The sequence below is a fragment of the Cydia splendana genome, chromosome 17, assembly GCF_910591565.1.
Source record: "Cydia splendana chromosome 17, ilCydSple1.2, whole genome shotgun sequence".
NCBI classification, from domain to species: Eukaryota; Metazoa; Arthropoda; class Insecta; order Lepidoptera; family Tortricidae; genus Cydia; species Cydia splendana.
The window spans coordinates 1,064,572-1,084,944 of NC_085976.1; the positions used below are offsets into that span (position 1 = coordinate 1,064,572).

General features: G+C 35.6%; 2 protein-coding genes across 2 annotated transcripts; both read right to left on the bottom strand.

The window, feature by feature from the left end:
* Window positions 1-8,868: 8,868 nt before the first annotated feature.
* On the bottom strand, window positions 8,869-14,747 carry LOC134798999 (uncharacterized). The gene is made up of 4 exons (XM_063771426.1): window positions 14,589-14,747; window positions 14,008-14,189; window positions 12,844-12,954; window positions 8,869-9,016 (listed from the first exon to the last, which is right to left on the bottom strand). The coding sequence occupies exons 1-4, from the start codon at window positions 14,721-14,723 to the stop codon at window positions 8,869-8,871; spliced, it is 576 nt and encodes a 191-aa protein (XP_063627496.1). The 5' UTR covers window positions 14,724-14,747.
* A 1,991-nt stretch (window positions 14,748-16,738) lies between these two features.
* LOC134799000 (uncharacterized) lies at window positions 16,739-19,780 on the bottom strand. Its single transcript, XM_063771427.1, has 3 exons — window positions 19,537-19,780; window positions 18,303-18,416; window positions 16,739-16,853 (listed from the first exon to the last, which is right to left on the bottom strand). The coding sequence occupies exons 1-3, from the start codon at window positions 19,650-19,652 to the stop codon at window positions 16,739-16,741; spliced, it is 345 nt and encodes a 114-aa protein (XP_063627497.1). The 5' UTR covers window positions 19,653-19,780.
* Window positions 19,781-20,373: the final 593 nt, after the last annotated feature.

Genomic DNA, 20,373 nt, shown 5'->3' on the forward strand with positions numbered 1-20,373 from the left:
TAAAAAGAACAAATGGGCCTCACATCTCGTCCCCATCTAATGCGTCGGTACGTCCGTCAGCGGGACCAATTTGTTTTGCACTTATGACGCTCATTTGTCACACTTTTACAGAAGAATATAATATATCTTAACCCACAATTTATCCAATGGATATAAGGAAGTCGTTTACAGCTAAAAGTGCTGTTAAACTGAATACGGGCTGCAAAAACGTGCCTCAGTGAAAAAATAGTTATTTGTTTTACAAGGGGGCAAAGTTGTTGTTTAACCGCTCGTGCTAATATTTTTCGAGGGTTTCAAAGCACGAGGGTTAAACAAAATTTGCCCCCGAGTGAAACACACAATTTTTGACCACACCAACCGTGCAACCCGAAGAAAATATTAATTGTAAGATATCAAACAAAATCAAATCCAAATGAATGATATTAAATATTTATCATTCAAAATCATCATTTAAAAGTCAATTCTACCAGTAAACATAAGAAAACAACTAAAAATTTGCATTTGATTACTTTGCCTCACATGTGAATAAAATGCAATTTTGCTATTAGTTTTTGAAAAAGAAAGAGTTTTACCAGTAATTGGTGTGGTGAAAATATATATTGTATAACTCTCATTTTTCTCTTCTTCTCATTTCGGAGCAACTGAGAAAGATTAGTGCAATAAAACACAATAATGAGTACATTATATTGAAATATCTTTTGACAAAATAAGTAAAGTGTCATTCTATGGAACTTGCTAACTATGTAAACAAACCGCCATATTGAAATTGTCAAAGAATGATGAATGTACTAGTGACTTTTGTTTTCATAGTTAGCAAGTTCCATAGAATGACACTTCAGATTGTTCTTTACTCCGGAAATAAGTAAAATTTTATATTTTCTGGGAATGAAATAATATGCGCAGTGCAGGTGGACGCGAAATTTGCCTATAAAAGTGAATTTCACAATAACTACACTACAGTAGGTATTTAATATATTTAACAACGTTTAAAGGATCAGTAAAAACACCATACCCCTTATTTCTCACCTTTTGTCTTTCTTTATTGCACTCCACACCAAATAAGAATCGATTTATACACCAAAAAATTGTTACCAAACTATGCCCCCAAAAAAAGTGGAACTTTCACAGTGAAATTTACGAGAATTTAAATTGTTGTATAAGATTGTTTTAATAAAATTAGAATAGTAAAAGCTTCATTAATATCAAAGGGCTTCGATCGTCCGACATAATTAGCCGTCACAGCCGGAAAACCCCCGAAAGCCTTTTTTTAAATAATGGACCAGGCGGCCACGGACGTCAAGGAGATTACTTTGTAAGGAGGGTGCTAGTTATAAGCCTGTTTTACCCACTGACACAGAAATGTTTTTCAAGTGTTGTGGGAGTGGCTTTAGGTTTCTTATTACCTCATCTTCCTTGCGTTATTCCGACATTTTGCCACGGCTCATGGAAGCCTGGGGTCCGCTTGCCAACTAATCCCAAGAATTGGCGTAGGCACTCGTTTTTTTACGAAATCAACTGCCGTCTGACCTTCCAACCCAAAGAGTAAACTAGACTTTATTGGGATTAGTCAGGATTCCACACGATATTTTCCTTCACCGAAAAGCGACTGATAAATATCAAATGATATTTCATACATAATATTCCGAAAAACTCATTACTACGAACCGGGGTTTGAACACTTTGAACCTCCGGATTGAAAGTCACACGCTCTTAACGCTGGGCCACCAGCGGTGTTTCAGGGTTTCTTTATTACCTACATATTACTTTTTAATTATTTGTTAATTCTATTAAAAAAGGGAAATTATTTGAACATAAATTGCACTGCAATATTTAAGACAAACGAGCAAAATGGCGCTAATGTTTTATTTGAATCTAAGCGCGCGCTTAGTGTCTCTATCATTGGCATTTTTCTCAGCTAGCTGCTGCCTCCGCTAAAGAGCCTCGCTCGCATTAAAGTCACTTTCCTCAAAAATGGACGGCAAAGTCGACTTTGCCGTTTAAAAAATAGGTTGCGAAGCGCGTACTTTATGGTCAGTCAAAAATTAAAAAGTTAAAAACATTGCAGTCTCGATTTTGGGACTGCAATGTTGCATACAAATTCCATTATTTGTCGAGTTCCAAACTTTTTAAAAGTTGAAATGGCCATATCAAATTAAGGCACAGGCCCATTAAACAGCCAAACAGATGATTAGTACCGCGACTATTTAGCGGTCTCAAATAGGTTGGCGTATTTTCGGCAGAAAAATACACTTCTATTTTTTTATAAAAAAAATAAAAAGGCGGCAAAGCTAATTTTTTCAATTGTTTCTACTTTTTTCTGTGAAAATATATACGTAAGAAAGTTGCTTTTGTAAAATATTTCTATGATATTTATATTTCTTGCACCATTTTTGAGAAAAGCACCATATATGACTCGGCTGGAAGGCTACTTGCTGGCTTCGGATTCAATTAAACGGACTCCCAAGGTCGTCCGTTTAAAACGAATCCTCAGCCTGCAAGTAGCTACTTCCGAGCCTCGACAATAATGTACTATTAACTACGGCTTGTGATGGTGGATTTTAAAATTGAAACTGTAAGTCACTTGTCGCAGTTAGAAAACTGTCGACCATGACATGTGACACTAAGTGCATTTCTGGTAAGTTTTAGCAATTTTTAGCTAATATCGAAGTTATGTCTGGTAATGTTTTTTGGTCTCTACTAATGTTTCTAACTAACATTAAACCTAAGGGTATTTTAATGGGCAACAATTCTGTAGAGTCCGTCTAAACTAACTTTGCACCGAGTTGAACAGAATAAAGTGAGGGAGTGTCATTATAAACACCATATTTCATAAAAAAAATATAGTAATGATGAATATGCCATACTTTGTCATAGCAAATGCCAGGTAAAGCTAGATTGCTCTGACTTTGGCTATTTTTTGCACTACCGATGTGTTTGTGTGAATTTTTTTACGTCAAACGCACTTTTGTAGGATAGTTTTAGAAGTAGCGACTACATCTAAAACTATACACCAACTATAAATGTATACACTCACAATACACCAGTCGCTTTTTAATTTGTGAACCGGCATATCACCGAATTTAGGACACTTGGCAGTTGAAATCTATCTTTCCGGTTGAAACTGATCTAAGGATTATGCAACCCAATCCAGTGATTTCTTGATGCCTTTAAACGTTGTTCGGAGATTGTGGGCTCGCTCCCCAATCCATCATTATATGTTGCGTACCGTTGGGTTTATAAGTAGCTTAGTTAAGTGAAGAACTTGTGTGTTGAACTGTACACTTTTCTCTGCTGTGGACAATAGTTAACAGCGTGTGAGCGTGTAAGTAATGATTTTATCAAACTTATCCAAATAAAAGGCGTACCTTTTCATGTGGATAAAGGTTAAATAAGAAAATGTTCCTTTATATATTATATAAAATATTTATATTTTTTTTTAATAAAGAAAATTTTGCCTTTTTATAATGGATAGGTTTTATCTTAAGAAATGCGTCAGAAGTATCTACAGTCTAATAACTTAAAAATAGAGATGACTCTTTATGTAGAACAATTACTGTGTAACAGAAAAAGCGCTAGTGGCCTAGCGGTAAGAGCATGTGACTTTCAATTCGGAGGTTGCGGGTCCAAACCCCGGCTCATACCAATGAGTTTTTCGGAACTTATGTATGAAATATCATTTAATATTTACCAGTGGCTTTTCGGTGAAGGAAAAACATCGTCAGGAAACCGGACTAATCCTATTTAGGCCTAGTTTCCCCTCTGGGTTGGAAGGTCAGATGGCAGTCGCTTTCGTAAAAACTAGTGCCTACGTCAATTCTTGGGATTAGTTGTCAAGCGGACCCCAGGCTCCCATGAGCCGTGGCAAATGCCGGGATAACGCGAGGAAGAAGAAGAAGAGAATGACCGTGTAACAGATACTTTTGAACGCAAAAAAGTATTCCAGGGTGGTAGATAATTTTGGCGCGTTGCATTCATTCATCAGCCACTATTGATGACTGTATGATGTATCTCATGAAATTGATCAAAGAATCTAAAACGTATCAAAGGCACGCCTTATTTTCTTTTAAAACGAACTCCTCCAAACATGGCAGCCTCTCCATCACCCATTGTCGCCGAGATGAAGTTTTCTTAAGGTCTCTAGTCACGCATTTAATGCAAACGAGAGCTGCGTGTTTCAGCATATATGATCGATCTTAATGGATGGGGTGATCACGCGAGAGGCCGTGCTCTGGAATCCGTCCATTACACGAACGATAGCGATTTTTGGCGTTATTCTTAAGGCTCGGCCACAACATTGCGCGATTGGCGACGGCGGTGGCGGCAACCATAGGTTGGAGCGAGACACAGCGATCAGAACTTTCGTTCACACCTATAGTAGCCGCCGCCGGTGTCGCCAGTCGCGCAATGTCGTGGCCGAGCCGTTAAACGCGTGTTAAGTCTAACAAGCCCTTGATAATCGTTTGTCCTTGACTTTTGACATTTGTGTTTGTTAGAAAGGGACAACATTTAAGTGTGTCAGTTACTGTTTTACGTTTGTGTAATGTGATCACAAGTAGATTTATTAGGTAGTAGAAATATTTCACCTGTATATTATTGAATTCACTTTCAATGACTTCATTTATTTTCAAATCATGTGAGTGAACTTTTCTATTTCGCTTCATTATCTTTTCGTTTCTTCAATAGGTACTTTTTAATTATTTCTTACTACAAGAGGCTGAAACATATCTTTATTTTCAGTTTCTTTTACAAACGAACATTTTTTTTCTTAGTTGCTAGGAATAGTGCTAGAAATAGATTTATACCTCCTAACTAATGTTAGCGACCCAAAGAGGGTCTTGACTTGGCTTCCGAAACACTTTTCCAGATGGGAAACTATTTTCTTAACAATTACTCTCACCTAACCAATTCAAGATTCCAAATGAGATCTTGAAATGTCTTACAAGACAGAGAAATCCAGTACAAAGGTGTATGTGAAGTCCCCAACCCGCAATGGGCCAGCGTGGGGACTATAGCCTAAATCCTCTCGTGCTTGAGAGGAGGCCTGTGCCCAGCAGAGGGACGTATATAGGCTAAATTATTTATTTAGTTAGAACTAATATATCCCAAAAACGCGGTCTCTTTCCACTCCGACCATCCCGGCAGTGACTTTCTACTCGGTTTAATGGAATATATCGTTTCAATAACCTGTAATCTAGGCGTGCTACTCACCGTACACCGCCCGCCTCAGGTGAGGGTTGTTTGATGTTGCGGGGATAAAAACGATCATTAAAAGCGGTATTATTAGCGATTTATAAATGTATTTTAAAGACACGTTGTTTACGGTTTTTGTACGTACATTTCTTTGCGCATAGGTAGTTACTTTCCAATATTTCCAAAACTGGAATGTAAATCTGTCTTTGTAAATATTATTTACAGTACATCGACGCCGAAAAGCAAACACGTAGTAACCCACACAAGGTCAAAAATGTTTTATTGCATTTTTGGAATCTCCAATTTTTTCTGCGTCGATAGGTCGAAACCACGTGCCAATACGATGAAAAATGGGGAAAATAGGAACACAAATTTTCTCGTTTTTCTTGAAGTTTACTCAGCAAACACGCAGTAAATAGCAAAAAAACTCAATAATTTAAATCATTGTATTTACAGCACTTTGAATTCCATTCAATTTCTAGTTTTATCATTTACAACCTCCGTTGTTCTGACGCAAAGTTAGATTACTACGTGTTTGCCGCTCATGAATGTGAATGTCTTTCAGTTACGCTATTTGGCGGGAAATAATGATTTGTCGAGTAGTTGTTTAACACAAATTCTCATAATATTAAAATTTGAGAGCCATTTCTTTAACTACGTTTACAAGGATCAAGTAAAACTACCACTTAATAATTACTTCATTGTTGTAGGGCGTAAGGTTTAAACTCCTGCGCCTTATTTCGTTTTAACGCGGCTATCGCGGCCATTACTTGAACGTTTGCGCCGTCGCTCAGTGCGGTTCGGGGGGTGAAAGTGAGTCGACGTGTTTGTAATTAAGTAAAATATTACGGGGATTTTTGTTAAAATGATTATTTTTATTTAAGAAAAGTAATTTTTTTTTTAATTGTAAGCATGTAAAATTGCAATATTTACGGTGTGTGTATCGATTATATGGTATTTAAATAAAATTTGGTCTTATGGTATCTGGTGAAAGTTTGTTTTGTCTAAAGTGGTTTTATATTATAAGAGAAATTAGAAACCGCTTTTTTTTAATCAAACGACGTTGTTATACTTTGGTTAGATTTTGTTCTCCTATTACGTTGTCTTTTCCAAAGTGGACTTCTTATTTTTTAATTGGTTTTACAATGAGATTATAAGATTTAATTATGTTCTTGAATATTAAACAAAGGTTATGTGTTTTGCTTGGTCTTAAGAATGCTCATATTAATTTTAATAGTTCAAATCATCATAATAGATGTTTTATTTTCGTTTATGAACCCTGAAATATTTTCACATTTTATAAGTATACATTTGAAATGTCGTAAAATTTACTTTAACATGCCATTAAAGTCATTTTTAAGGGTGTGGTAAAATTTTTGGCAATACATTTAATGCATTCTAAATTGCTCAAAAGGAAAACAAATACTGTTACAGCATTTTGTTCACCCAAAATTTCTAAACCGCACCGTTTAAGACTTCATTACGGATATATTTTGTCATATTTAGGTGGATTACTGTGTTTTTGCTGTCCACACAAAATTTAAGGAAATGCTATCCCATACATTTGGTACTGGCGTTTACTACGTGTTTGCATACTGTGTAAAAAATATCAAAACGTAGTAACCCACAAAATATGGACTTGTAACAACTTGCGATTAAATGAACTTGAAGTCAAAAAAATTTTGAATATTGCATCAAATTTTGAGTAATTTATGGTCATAAACAAGATAGTTATGATTTTTTTTTCTAAACTCGAAAAGTTTTTCGTCTCTGGTGAACAATTTGGTTTTTCTGGGTTACTACGTGTTTGCTTTCCGGCGTCGATATGGTGCTACTTTACCACCCTAGGGCGGGATTAAGGACAATACGTGCCGATATCAAAAATCATCGAATTTACTACTTTTTGCACTTGTATCGTAATGTACTATTACAGTACATAAACACGGGTTACGGTGCTATATTCCGACACAGGGTGCTATAATATGCATATTACGTAACTACGTCGAAAATTTAAACGGCCATATTATTATGTACTGTAAAACGTTATATCGGTGCGAATAGGTTATTCGAAACACATGTCGATTTAACACATTCACTGCCCCCGACGCACATGTGCGTCCACCGTCATACAAGTTTGTTCCAAGACCACGCCCCCTGGCAGTGAATGCGTTAACGCAACACGAATTTCCTATGTTTCGCACTTGTATCGTAAATAACTGTTACTTATTGGCAAGCAGCTCATGTTCGACTTTCACTTCCTTTTGCATGCACCAATCAGCATGGTCGATCGTCAAGGTCGTGTCAAAACCAGTTCAAAATCATAAAAAAATGTTAAATCTGTTTCGGCCACCATACATTTTGCATGAAATTTATCACTGGACCCACTTTTACTGAGGTTACATGAAACTTACATATACATCTTTTTACTAGAGTCACGGCCATATTTTAAATAAAACCAAAAAGCATTTAATTCAGAATGCTTTATTAAACAACAGGAAGTTGTAAACGTGTAAATACACAACGAAAGAAAACAAAACTAAGTACATAGGTACTTTTTTGATCCGTATAAAACTTTGTTTACGTAGCACTTATTTTATGATATACTGTTGAACCTTTAAAATAGTTGTAACATTTTTTTTACAACTTAGTCATTAATTAATGTCATTAACGGGTCTAAAGCGATTCTCTTCTTTGTCGTGACCTCATGTCTGAGGGACGTGACTCCTATGGGTTATTCTTCCTATTACTGCTCTCCAGGCCTCTCGATCTTCGGCCATCTGCATCGTTGCCTGGAGCGAAGTCTGTGTAATATTTTGGACCACATCTGACCATCTACTGGGTGCACGCCCTCTATTCCTTCGTCCGTCGACACTCCCGGTAATAATGCGCCTTGCTAGCGTGTTCGTGCGTTTTTTTTTATTAGCCTATGTGTGTGTCCCACTGCTGGGCAAAGGCCTCCCCTCTCCCTTTCCAATCCTGCCTGTGCTGAGCAAGAATCTGCCAATCCCGCTGGAATGCATCCAAGTCGTCCCGCCATCTCTTTCTCGGTCTGCCTCTGCCTCGACTACCCTGGGGATGCCAGCTAGTGGCTATTTTGGCCCATCTGTCATCATGCATCCGACAGACATGTCCAGCCCAGTCCCACTTTAGCCTGGCGGTCTTCACCCCAACATCAACGATTCGGGTTTTGGAGCGAAGCTCTGTGTTCGTGCGATTAAATTTACTTATTTTACCTTTTTTCGACGTTTCGGCCAGGTTTCACTACTAGCTGCGGTCACGGAAGACCCCTTAATGACATTAGTTATGTGTACAAAACGCGAGAGTTTAAAGTGTGACGTTCAATTGAATTTGTTAATTATACTAATAATATACATATATCAAAAAAAAAAAAAAAAAAAAAAAAAGAAACAAACATTTTCATTGAATTTAGTTATTTTCGTGAGCTTAAATAGATTAGCCAAAAACGAACTGCTGAACTGAACAAACGCACTTCAAAACAACATATTTCATTTCTTTTATTTCTTGCGACCATAGTGTTTACAGGATGTTCATTTAACTATAATTTAACAGGACATACATGGACCCCACTAGGGTGTAGCAATGTTACATCTAGGAATATACATTATAGGTATACAACTTAAAACATAGCATGCAATTTTCAATACATTTCTAATAAAATTAAATAAAAATAGACTTATTCAGCGCCAAAACAACTTGCAGCAAAGAAATCGGACAGTCGTTGACCTTGTCACAGAGGTGGGGGTCGAGCAGCTCCTCGTACCTCCCCCCCACTTCCTCCACGAACCCGCTCTCGTGAAGCGGCGCCCTGCGGATAGAGATTATTTATTAAACCCATTGCATCTGAGACTAACGGCCTCAACGTCACTGGAGCAAAAAGGCAGTAACTCCCTTAGAGATGTAAGAAGACTTGATTTTTTTAAAACTGTAGCATTGCAAAATTCTTACTTGAAAAAGAGCGTATCAGCCAAAGTTTTTAAGGAGGATATGCTTTTTCATGTATGATGGATATTTGAAAGATATGTGGAGATGCGTATTTGTTTTGAAGAGCGGCTATTGTTTTTAGGTTGAGATATTTGCGGACGTTGCTCAAGTATTATGGATAGTTTGGTTTTTCTCAATATATTTTGTTCAACAAGACTTCCGACATAATATTTTATGGATAATATTTAGTTCTGGTAAATAGATACACAGTACGTATTCAGGTAAAATATGTTGAGGTTGTAAGTAGGTACATCGTTTTCTTATCTTGGCTTGGTTGGCTATCTTTGTTACTTCTCGTTTAATTGCTGGTTTTAACTTTTTTATTTGCTGTCGCATAAACTATCAAAGCTGCTTGTAAAGATATTTAAATTTTAAGGTATTTTGGGGCTTAAAAGGAAAGAAATAGTAATTTTTGTAACATTTATTTCATGGTAATAGGAATTCCATCTTATAACACTCAAAATAGATTTAAACGTAGAGCCATTACTTTGTTATGAATATATATTGCAACTTTTAAATTTTACAATGAAATCAGATTTTTATGGCTCGCTAAGAAGCTTACCTTTTCAAGACCATTTTTGAAAAATGCAATAACCGGCAAGTGAAATATCTCGCGATACTTTCCGTGGACACCTCCCGCGGGGCGATGTGTCTTCGAGGCGCCAGGCTGATAAATATCGCCTTTAAGTTATTTAAAACTGCGAAACTTTATCTCATATTTCTAAAGATTATTACTTATTTTTACAATTAATTCTTTGAGTATCAACCTTCACTTTATAATAAGTAAGTAAGTAATTACGTTTCTCTCTCAGCGGATCTGACAACCGGCAGGTTAGGCCTCGCTTGTTGCTTGCGGTATTTTGTATTGTTTTTGTGTGTCTTTTTGTATTTTTTTTTAAATCCATATAATAAAATAAGCTAACTTATAAAGAAAGATAAATAAAGGAAATAATAATGTATGACGCAATGTTAAGAGAGAAGTATAGCTACCTGACAAAAGTAACTTTCTTCATACAAATTCCATTTCGGGAGGAAACGTTTTCCACTAACTAAATCTTAACATATCACTTTAATTTTGATGTCGATCGCTTCAGCATAATATATATTCTAGGTTTATAGGTTTCAATTTTTATTGAAAAAAAAATTGTTATTTGTATGGACGATAACGTGCTATACTACTCTTTAAAACTTCGTCTGTAAATACCAACCCAGAAGTAGGTTCAAATTTATAATAATACAAGAGAATTCAACAAAATTAAATAGATTCTGTTGTAAACTACTTATTAAAGGTACTTATTATTTTGCCCAAGTTGGTACTTCCTTAAATACTTTAAGCGTGATTCTTATCCTTCCTTAAGCTGTTGAACACAAAAGTTTTGCAGCAACAAAAAGTTTACTTACAACACATTTTTGTAGTAACACTATTAGAGGTTTTTATGATAGTTAGTTTTAGTTAAACGTGCACGCGTTATTAAGTATACACTGAACCAAAAAATAAATGTTTATTTTTAATCATCGATTTTTTTAAATACAAATTGCTTTTACCAAGTAATTTAATTAAGGTTTGGATGATATATATTATAACCAGACATCGTACATTTTCCAGCATTTTTGGTGCAGCAGAGTGGTGATAACGGAATTGGTATAGATAATTTCGACTGAAATGGTAAATTAAGGTTAATATTAACGTAATTAACGCTAATTAATCATTAGGGTTGAAATTATTTATACCAATTCCGATAACACCACTCCGCTGCACCAAAAGTGCTGGAAAATGTACGATCATTGATTATAATTTATAACATTTATTACAGCATTACTGTCACTGTCAATTTCTACATTCGTAGAAATTTTTCAATCATAGAATTATATTTTTCCAATATTAAACGATGGAAATTATTTGAATGTAGCGAGATAACGAGTTAAGTTATACGCGATCAAATTACTCGCGATATTGGTCTGACTGTACAAACATCAAAGTTAATTGATATTTTATCAATTAAGTGTAACCCAGTACAGCCCTGCCAAACAATCATTCGATGTTACTCGAACTTGGTAGAAAGAGATACCACGAAAACTTTCGCAATCTCTTATGTCACTTATCTCTGACAAAGCAAATAATACCTTAAGTGGAACAGTTAAGGATCTATATTCAAAGGAAAGCATAAGTGTGATGTATTCCTGTGATAATTATCCACGGTAGCTTACGCGTACTGAGAATATAAATTGATTCTCTAACTCTGAAGTAATTAAAATTGTGCTGTTCGTTTTATTAAGGGTTGACGTACACGAATTTTAATGAATGAATGAATGAAAACATTTATTTTCAGGCAACTATTGGCCCATAGATAAATACCTTAAAACTAGCATACATATTATTACAAAATATATCTTAAAACTAAAAACACAATTATGGCTGCGATGCAGTTCGCAACCCCGCAGTGTCAGGGAGCCGGCCGCGGAACCGCCGGAACTTGACACCCTTCGGCCAAAACTCCTCCTTGGTGAAGGTCGCTAGATGTTCAGTCGGAACGCTCAGCACAAAAGAATTAAAATTCACACTGTGTCGAGATTCCAACTTCACGACCCTAATATAGAGTTGCTTAGTTTTGATAATAGCGTATTGTGAAACAGACGAATAAAGGTCGCTGGGTCGCTTGCTATACCTACTCAATAATATGTTTCGTAACATGAAATTCCCATTTAAGCATTTGTTGGAGTTAACAAATTCAAAAACAAAATATTTTTACTGCGGCATTTTGTTGGTGATTTGTACAAACGGTTGCGTTTATTATGTTTGCATTATCAATTTATTATCTCTCATATGTATAATATAATGAATATCTTCAAAATATTCTCCAAGATAATGCGTTCCTTCAAAATAATGCGTTTTGCCTTCGCTAAATGATTCAAATTTTTAATGACATTTTGTGAATAAACCTTCATACATCTGAAAATTCAAAGGTGTAAGTATGTATGTGAAGTCCCCAATCCGCATTTATTATTAATTATTATTTTGTAAAAGATGTGTCAGTAAGAAATATATTCTTCTTGGGGGCGTATTTTGAGCCACTTTGTTTATATTACCATGCCACATGTATTTCTTAATTACAGGTAAAACATCATTCAAATGTAAAAAAAAAGAAAGAAAAGCATACTTGTCAAACTTCAATAGTGTATGGCAGGCTTTACATTGTAACAACACAAATTCGCGTCACGTCCGCGGTTTAGAAGGCGATCAGCGATACCGCGGCGATACCCCAGCGGAACCGCAGCGATTGCCAAGCGATTAATTACCGCGGTAATTCCCCGTACTCTATGGCGTTATGGAGATTGTATTAACACTTCCTAGCATGATTTACTAGACTTATATCGTTCGGGATATGGACCGTGATTACCGTGAATCTTTCAAAGCTGTCATGACGCTACTTGTCAGCCAGGGGACAATGGCACAGTTATAATTAAAGGAGCGGCCATGTTGCTCATAAATTTCTTAAGACGGACTTTAACGTATTGTAAAGTAAAGGCTCTCCTCAGATATTTGAACACCTTGGCCGCTCCGTTATATCTAAGGGCGACTGTACTGCAATTAGTAGATTTCTGTAAAAAATGCTTGTTATTTATTGGATCCTTATAGACAGGCATACTTACGTAAATATGACTCGTAACAGGTCATGGACAAGCGATTTTCCTGGATCCGCTAAATGAGTTCTGGCTTCACAGATGCTCCGTAATATGCAAGCTTGCCCGTTCATATTGTGACTGGAAATACAAATAAAAAGATAAATAAGTAAATAAATGAAAATAATAAGACAGTTTTACACAGATCGACCTAGTCCCACTATCAATAAGGCTTGGGTTTTGGGTACTAGACGATGATATAAGTAATATTAAGATATTTTCATACATAGAAAAAAATAAGACATAATAATATGAACAAATATTTGTGATAAATGCACAAATAAATGTATTGTCTTCGTAAGCAAGGTCAACACACTACCGACTAGGCTAGGAGGCCCTTATGAGTTGACAATCAACGTCGTGTACATTTTTTCAACAGTCAAATAGGCTATTAAAAACATTCAATAGCCACTCCCTCTTCTGCCTGTGGTGTGGACGATGGTGAAGTTGGTGTTGGGCAATTATTGTGCATTTATCCCAACAGTCAAATAGGCCAGTAAAAGTCAATAATCACTCACTAGTCTAGAGCGTTCTCCAATGTCTCCCAGAACTCCCTTTTCTGCCTGTGGTGCAGCTTCCTCCGATAGATGGCTTTGGTAAAGTTGGTGTCGGGCTATCATTGTGCATTTATCCCAACAGTCAATTATGATGCTAGTAAAAGTCAACACTCACTAGTCTAAGGCGTTCCCCAATCTCTCCCAGAACTCCCTTCTCTGCCTGTGGTGCAGCTTCCTCTTATAAATGGCTTTGGTAAAGTTGGTGTCGAGCAATCATTGTGCATTTATCCCAACAGTCAATTATGATGCTAGTAAAAGTCAACACTCACTAGTCTAAGGCGTTCCCCAATCTCTCCCAGAACTCCCTTCTCTGCCTGTGGTGCAGCTTCCTCCGATAGATGGCTTTGGTAAAGTTGGTGTCGGGCAATCATTGTGCATTTATCCCAACAGTCAATTATGATGCTAGTAAAAGTCAACACTCACTAGTCTAAGGCGTTCCCCAATCTCTCCCAGAACTCCCTTCTCTGCCTGTGGTGCAGCTTCCTCCGATAGATGGCTTTGGTAAAGTTGTTGTCGGGCAATCATTGTGCATTTATCCCAACAGTCAATTATGATGCTAGTAAAAGTCAACACTCACTAGTCTAAAGCGTTCTCCAATCTCTCCCAGAACTCCCTTTTCTGCCTATGGTGCAGCTTCCTCCGATAGATGGCGTTGGTGAAGTTAGCGTCGGGTAGCGGGAAGAGGACGTCGATCTCCAGCGCGATGTTCCACCCTGATGGGGCGTGTGTCATGAACGCCTTCACCAGTGAGATCGTCATCTATAATCAAAATCATATACTCAATTACTTAGTATGATGACGCAAACAAATCTTGATAATACTAGACGGTTAAATTAAGCTGTATTGAAAAAGATACAGACCTATTATTAAACAGAAATATGATTGGCATTATCCACGTGATAAAATAAACTTCGCTTCTTAACACTGCGCTATTGACACAGAAATATACAGTCGCTACGAGTATCACGTTATTACGTAAGTACCTAAACAAGTTTGATCATCGTAACCGTCCTGGTTTTCAGATACCTACAGTACTAATATCATATTATTATATATTTAATCAAAACAATAAATGCAGGACCAGGTGATCTCAAAGTCTAACTCTTTAAGTTTATATTTTCATAAAAGAAATTAATAGTAAGATAAGAACAAACTTACAACAAAATCCGCACCATCAGGAAACGTAATATGCCTTCTCTTCCTTATAGCACTGAGTTGCGTTTTCACATTAGGGCAGTCACCCCCACTCTCTACCAAAAACAGACATACCACCACAAGCTTCAGGCACCACATTTTAAAGTATTTTTAAGCCTATAAAGTGTCCTACTGTTCGATAGAGGCCTTTAGACTTACAACCCTTTTTATTAGGCCTATAAAATGCTGCTCAAAAGCCTCTAGACTTGAAACCCTTCCAATTTATATACGTAGAATAAATGTATGTTCTTACGCAATGCGGCCGGCTCGTCGGGTGTTTTCTTGCGAATGAATTTAAAATTACCTGTGGAATATTGTGGATCATCCAACATACTGATATTACTGATAATACACAGGGTGTCGCATTCAATACGGATCAAAGGATGGCCAATTATAGAGAGGATCTTAAGAGCTATCAATTTAATTCCCTTGTAAGTTCATTAAAAATTAATGATTACGGATTTTTTTTACGCTACCTACTAAAAAGTAAATTATAGCAACCGGGCTGGTTGTCAATGAAGGCAATTTCACATTATTCTCAATCGACAATTACTTTTTCTTTAGTGAGTTACGTTTTTCTTAAAAGATGTAAAAGTGATGCCAGATTATTTTGGAAATTAACAGTTATAATTTCATTCACATTTATTTCAATAGGTACATTATTTCTTACCCAATCATGTCAATGTGAATAACTCTTACCCAATCATTACATTCCTTCTAAAGTTTCTACAATTTATTTATAATACAGAAAAGAATATCCACTCAAAACCCAGCGCATGACAAGGAGCTGCCCTGTCCGTTGACCCGAGCTGTTTGCCCTAAGAATTAGAACACTTCTGCCGCCTCTGCTCATTAGCTTGTCACGTTTAGCACCTTCTTGGTATTTCTTGTCTACATTTTATTCCGTATTTTCCATTTTCACTCTTATGTTGAAGAGATTAGAGTCGGTTCTTCAATGAGGCGTTTGAGTGATTTTCGGTTTTTGAATAAGAGGATTGCATGGCTTAATTCCGCTCGGTGGGAAAAGTTGCAAGTCATGGTTTAAACATTAAATAATTTGTATTTAAATATTTACAAAACTTTTAACTTAAATTTGTGGACGTAGTATAAAATTTTAAAGTCCGAAATGTAAAGATATAATATCTTGACCTAATATTTTACAACATAATTCAAAACCTGTTTATTTGATGTATTTGGTTTATTATGTAGGTGTTAAGTTTATGGCAAGCGGTAAATTATATTCAATATAGCGTAAAATTTTAATAATGTTTTGATAATTTTCTAAAATATCAATCAATGAACTGGTATAAAATGTTATTTAGGTATTATACAGGGTGTCCCTAGCCATTGGACGAAGGCGAAATGTACATATGCATTAGGGTATTTAGAACCAGTATGAAAAGTATCATAACAATCGGTGAAGCGGTTACGAAGAAATTAACAAATTACGATTTTTTTTACTTTGTAGCAACCTGTATGTGTTAGTAGCTCCTGAGGTAATAAATACATAGTATGAAACCTTCTTCCACCGTTTTGATTATCTTTTTTATTTATGACATTAATAAGATTCTGACATTTGACAAATGTCATCATTGCCGTACATTTTTAAACAAATTGTCAAAAGCACTGCCAATGATTAATACAGTATGTCTCTTTTTGTTGTCGATTATTGGAATAATAACTTTTGTTTGACTTGTTTTTTTATCTTTTGTTCTAATTAAAAAACATATTACCGTTAGTACATTTCTGAGAAGTAACCCTACGTGGGATTTCAGGGTTAGTCCAATGACTAAGGTCACCCTCTATTTAATTATTTATTTTAAAAAAACCTCAGTCAACAAGGACGAGTTTTCTCTTCATGTCTATCGGCTTTTTGTAAGTAGAGTATGTGTGCTAACGCAAAAGTTAGAAGCGACGAAAGAACTTACTTGTAGACGGACTTTCCTTATAGGTGGTCTTTGCCATATTGACGTTACGTATTTTACTACAAATCACTACCATAAAATCATAAAATATCATTATGAATAATAATATATTTACAACATCCATATTTTTACTACCTACAATAAATAATTACAATTACATTTTAATTATTAATTAATATCTACATAACTTTATGCTGTTATGCTTAAATCCTCGCATTCTGGGTACAATTCCGCACAGTCATTATGCGTGTTATGTGCTTTGTCATATTCCAATAAGTCATCAACCGTTTCTCCTTGTGGCAACCTGAAAATGTATTACAATTGTTGTATTTAAAACATCAAAAATACTAATCTCCCACTGCTGGGCACGAGTTTCTTTTTGTAGACAGTTTCCCAGTTTTGGAACCGTAACATTTGGTGCTCATAATGCAAAATATTGTATCCTTATAGCAAGTAGATAAAGCAGTCATTGTTCGTTATTATAATACTTCATGTTGCGGTGGTTGGGTTCGTGATAAGGCATTTTTCTTAATTCTATAATGTTTAACTATTTTGTTAATGTAATGTCAATGATTAATTGTACATATATGTAAATAGATTAAGACCAACATTATTTGCATGTCTCTATGCGACGAGGTAGTTGATTCCTATGTGTAATCTTATATCAACCTGCATGTACTATCTTACGCAAATATATAAATTATGAATTATGTAAAGGTGGGTGTGTCGGTGGGTGTGTATGTTTGTGATGTGTGTTTTTCAGTAGCGTTGCATTGCAACTATTGAGCCTTTTTTATCGACGAGAGAGTCAATCGATTTATATTTATGTATGATGATGTTGAGCTAAGGGCGTTAAAGTTTTAAACAATAAAATCTCTAAGCTGTGAGATTTTATTGCTTAAACGTTTTACTAGAAACAATAAATTTATTGATTGAAATAAAAGCAACATCATTGTCACAAATATATACTTATATAGAATACAGGGTTATTCATGAGACGTGAGCAGGCCTAATCCTGCACACTCAGTAACTGATAATTGATCGATCACCGTCGTATTTAGGTGAAACAACCACACTTTTTCCTATTTTTTAACTTTTTGGTGAGGGCAAATTTAATTCTCTACAATCATGGTCACCCTAAAAGCCCTAATTAATAAGCATAAAACCTCTTTAACCGTAATGACAGCATTTTGATTACGAAGAAAATAAACTGTCAAACTTGAGTGAGTACGAGTTTTCAAAAGTAACCAGACCGTGATGACACTGATGACATTCAATTTGATACAGAATATCGGTAGTTTAGTATTCTAATTGTGGGGTGACCATGCATGTCGTAAATAAATTAATAACTTTTTTATTCAACAGGACTAAAAAATTGACGTTAAGCTCACTTATACTGATACGAAACAGTTGCTTATAATAAACGAAATGCGCAGTGTTAGTTCTGCTCACGTCTCTTGAATCAACCTGTATAATAGAAATATGTAGTTATTTGTAGTATGTAATATGTATTTTAAATGCAGAATATTAATTAAATACTACACTGTATTTTTATGTCATTATGCACTCATGTCTCATGCCATATAGGCTCATTACTTACCTAAGCATATTTACAAAAAAAACTGTATATATTAATGCAATTATTATCTACAATGCAAAAATAAAACGCTCACGAAACGAAAATTGCTAAACTTCCGAACTCAGTATAACGTTGTTAAGCCGGTTAAAACTCAAATAGTTTAAGCAAACTTACGTGAACGTTGCCGTGAATAATTCTTGAAGGAAGGTCCCTTGTTCCTCGTGGGTATTCGCTTTGCCGGCGTCGCATAATAATCTGAACACGCACTCACGGCCGGAATACCCGTACCTGGAAATAATTTAAAATCGGAAGGTTTTCTGAGGACTTACATTATACAGACAGAAACAGGAATGATTAAAAGTTGAACTACCTGTATATTTAACATTTAGTTATTGTCTTAAAGGTTTTATAGGGGAGGTAGGGAACCATTTTAGGTAGTCGGGAGGCTCGGGCACCCCCTTATAATTCCTGATTTACAAGGGGGGTGCCCGAGCCTCCCGACTGCCCAATGGTCCTCTACCTCCCCTACTGTGCATATTGTTGACAATTTTAACAAACGCTTGCGAATAGGAGAATTTATTTTGAAGAGAAAACGTTTGGTTTCAGTGAGACGGCCATTTTTGTGAGATAGGTACTATGTTAAAAGTCAACAAAATGGTGGACGAATAATTTACAGTGAGCATCAAATATATAGTGACGGCCAAAGTAGCCCATTATATCGCTACACGTCCTTATTTCTATGGTATCAAAGGGTATACTTATTTGGCAATTTAATGCTGATTGGACTTTATAATGTAATTTATCTACAGTTATTTAGGCGATTTTTTTTTATTGCCTGATAAGAGTAAAAAAATATTGTGCAATACAAGGGAGATGTTAAAATTTGCAAACTAGAGTCATCGAACTTAATCAATTTTGTGTGTTTCTGAGTAGACACATACTCGAGAGTGGAGGCACAATCGCAGTCGAGTGACTGTCGTTAAAAAAAATTTGGTATCTCCATACCACGATGTTTTCTAAAAAGGAAGGCTGGTAAAAAGCTAAAAACGAAATATAGATGGTGCTCTTATCTTGACGATAGGAATATTTTTCTTACGTATGACAAGTCTTTTACAAAAGTCATTAAAAAAATAACTGCTATCATTATGGATTTCAATATCCTAGCTATCCCTAGTTAGCTATCTAAAAAAATATGAGTTGATATTTATAAAAAAATATTGTCAACATAGATAATATTATTCATATTTTGATTTTGATATTATTCAGCCTGTACCTACATTCTTAAGAATTAGACAGACGGTCAAAGCCAATTATTTTCTTTCTAGACGATGGTACATAATTATTTTGTACGAATTTCCATTGGTTCGGTGAAAAATAATGATTAAACTACATATTACAATACACTTACGCTTCAAATAAAGTCTCCAACTTTTTATACAGACTGTGCCTGCCGCTTCTATGGAAATGTGCACTCGCCCCGTCCAACTTCTGGAGATAGCTCCTGGACTTCTGCAATTCATGCATTTTCTTTATGAAAACTTGCTTCTTTATGCTAATATTTTCATCCTCGTTATTTTGAATACTTCGTTTTGCAAACGCCGGATTTATAATAGGTTTTCTGGAAAAATATTTGAAACTTTGGTGAGGTTTTCTTTTAGATTGAAAAAGTTACAAGTGAAAGTTTGAGAGGCTTAATTCCAATTGACTAAATTGGAATTTAGATAAATGGTGGCAACTGAGCATTATAATGCACATATACTAGTGTAGATTCGATATTTCTAAAACCGTTATGGAAAAGAGAATAACCACCAATCTGGATTTCAAAAAAGTCATCATTTTCGAAGCCTGTGACAATCTGATATCCAGTTTTCGTATACATTTAAAATTATAAACTGCTAAAAAAGTGACATTTTCAGAAAATGACGTTCTCAGGAAGTGGCGACCTCAGAAAGTGACACGCCTCGAAAGTGTCGTCCTCAGAACGTGACCTAACTTGAAAGTTACCTTCTAAGAAATTATTATTGATTTACCTTGCCTAACAAGTGACAAGTTGATTAGCTTTTTATACATATGAATCACTTACCTTTTATATGGTACTTTCGCTACTAATTTACCGACTTCATCTAAGTAGTATATGTGTTTATTATTATCTTGTCTCCTTATATTGTACGGTTCCTTCAATTGATTCCTGAAGTAGCCGAATATTGATGGGTCCGAGGGTAATGTCCATGCTAAGGCAGCCGTG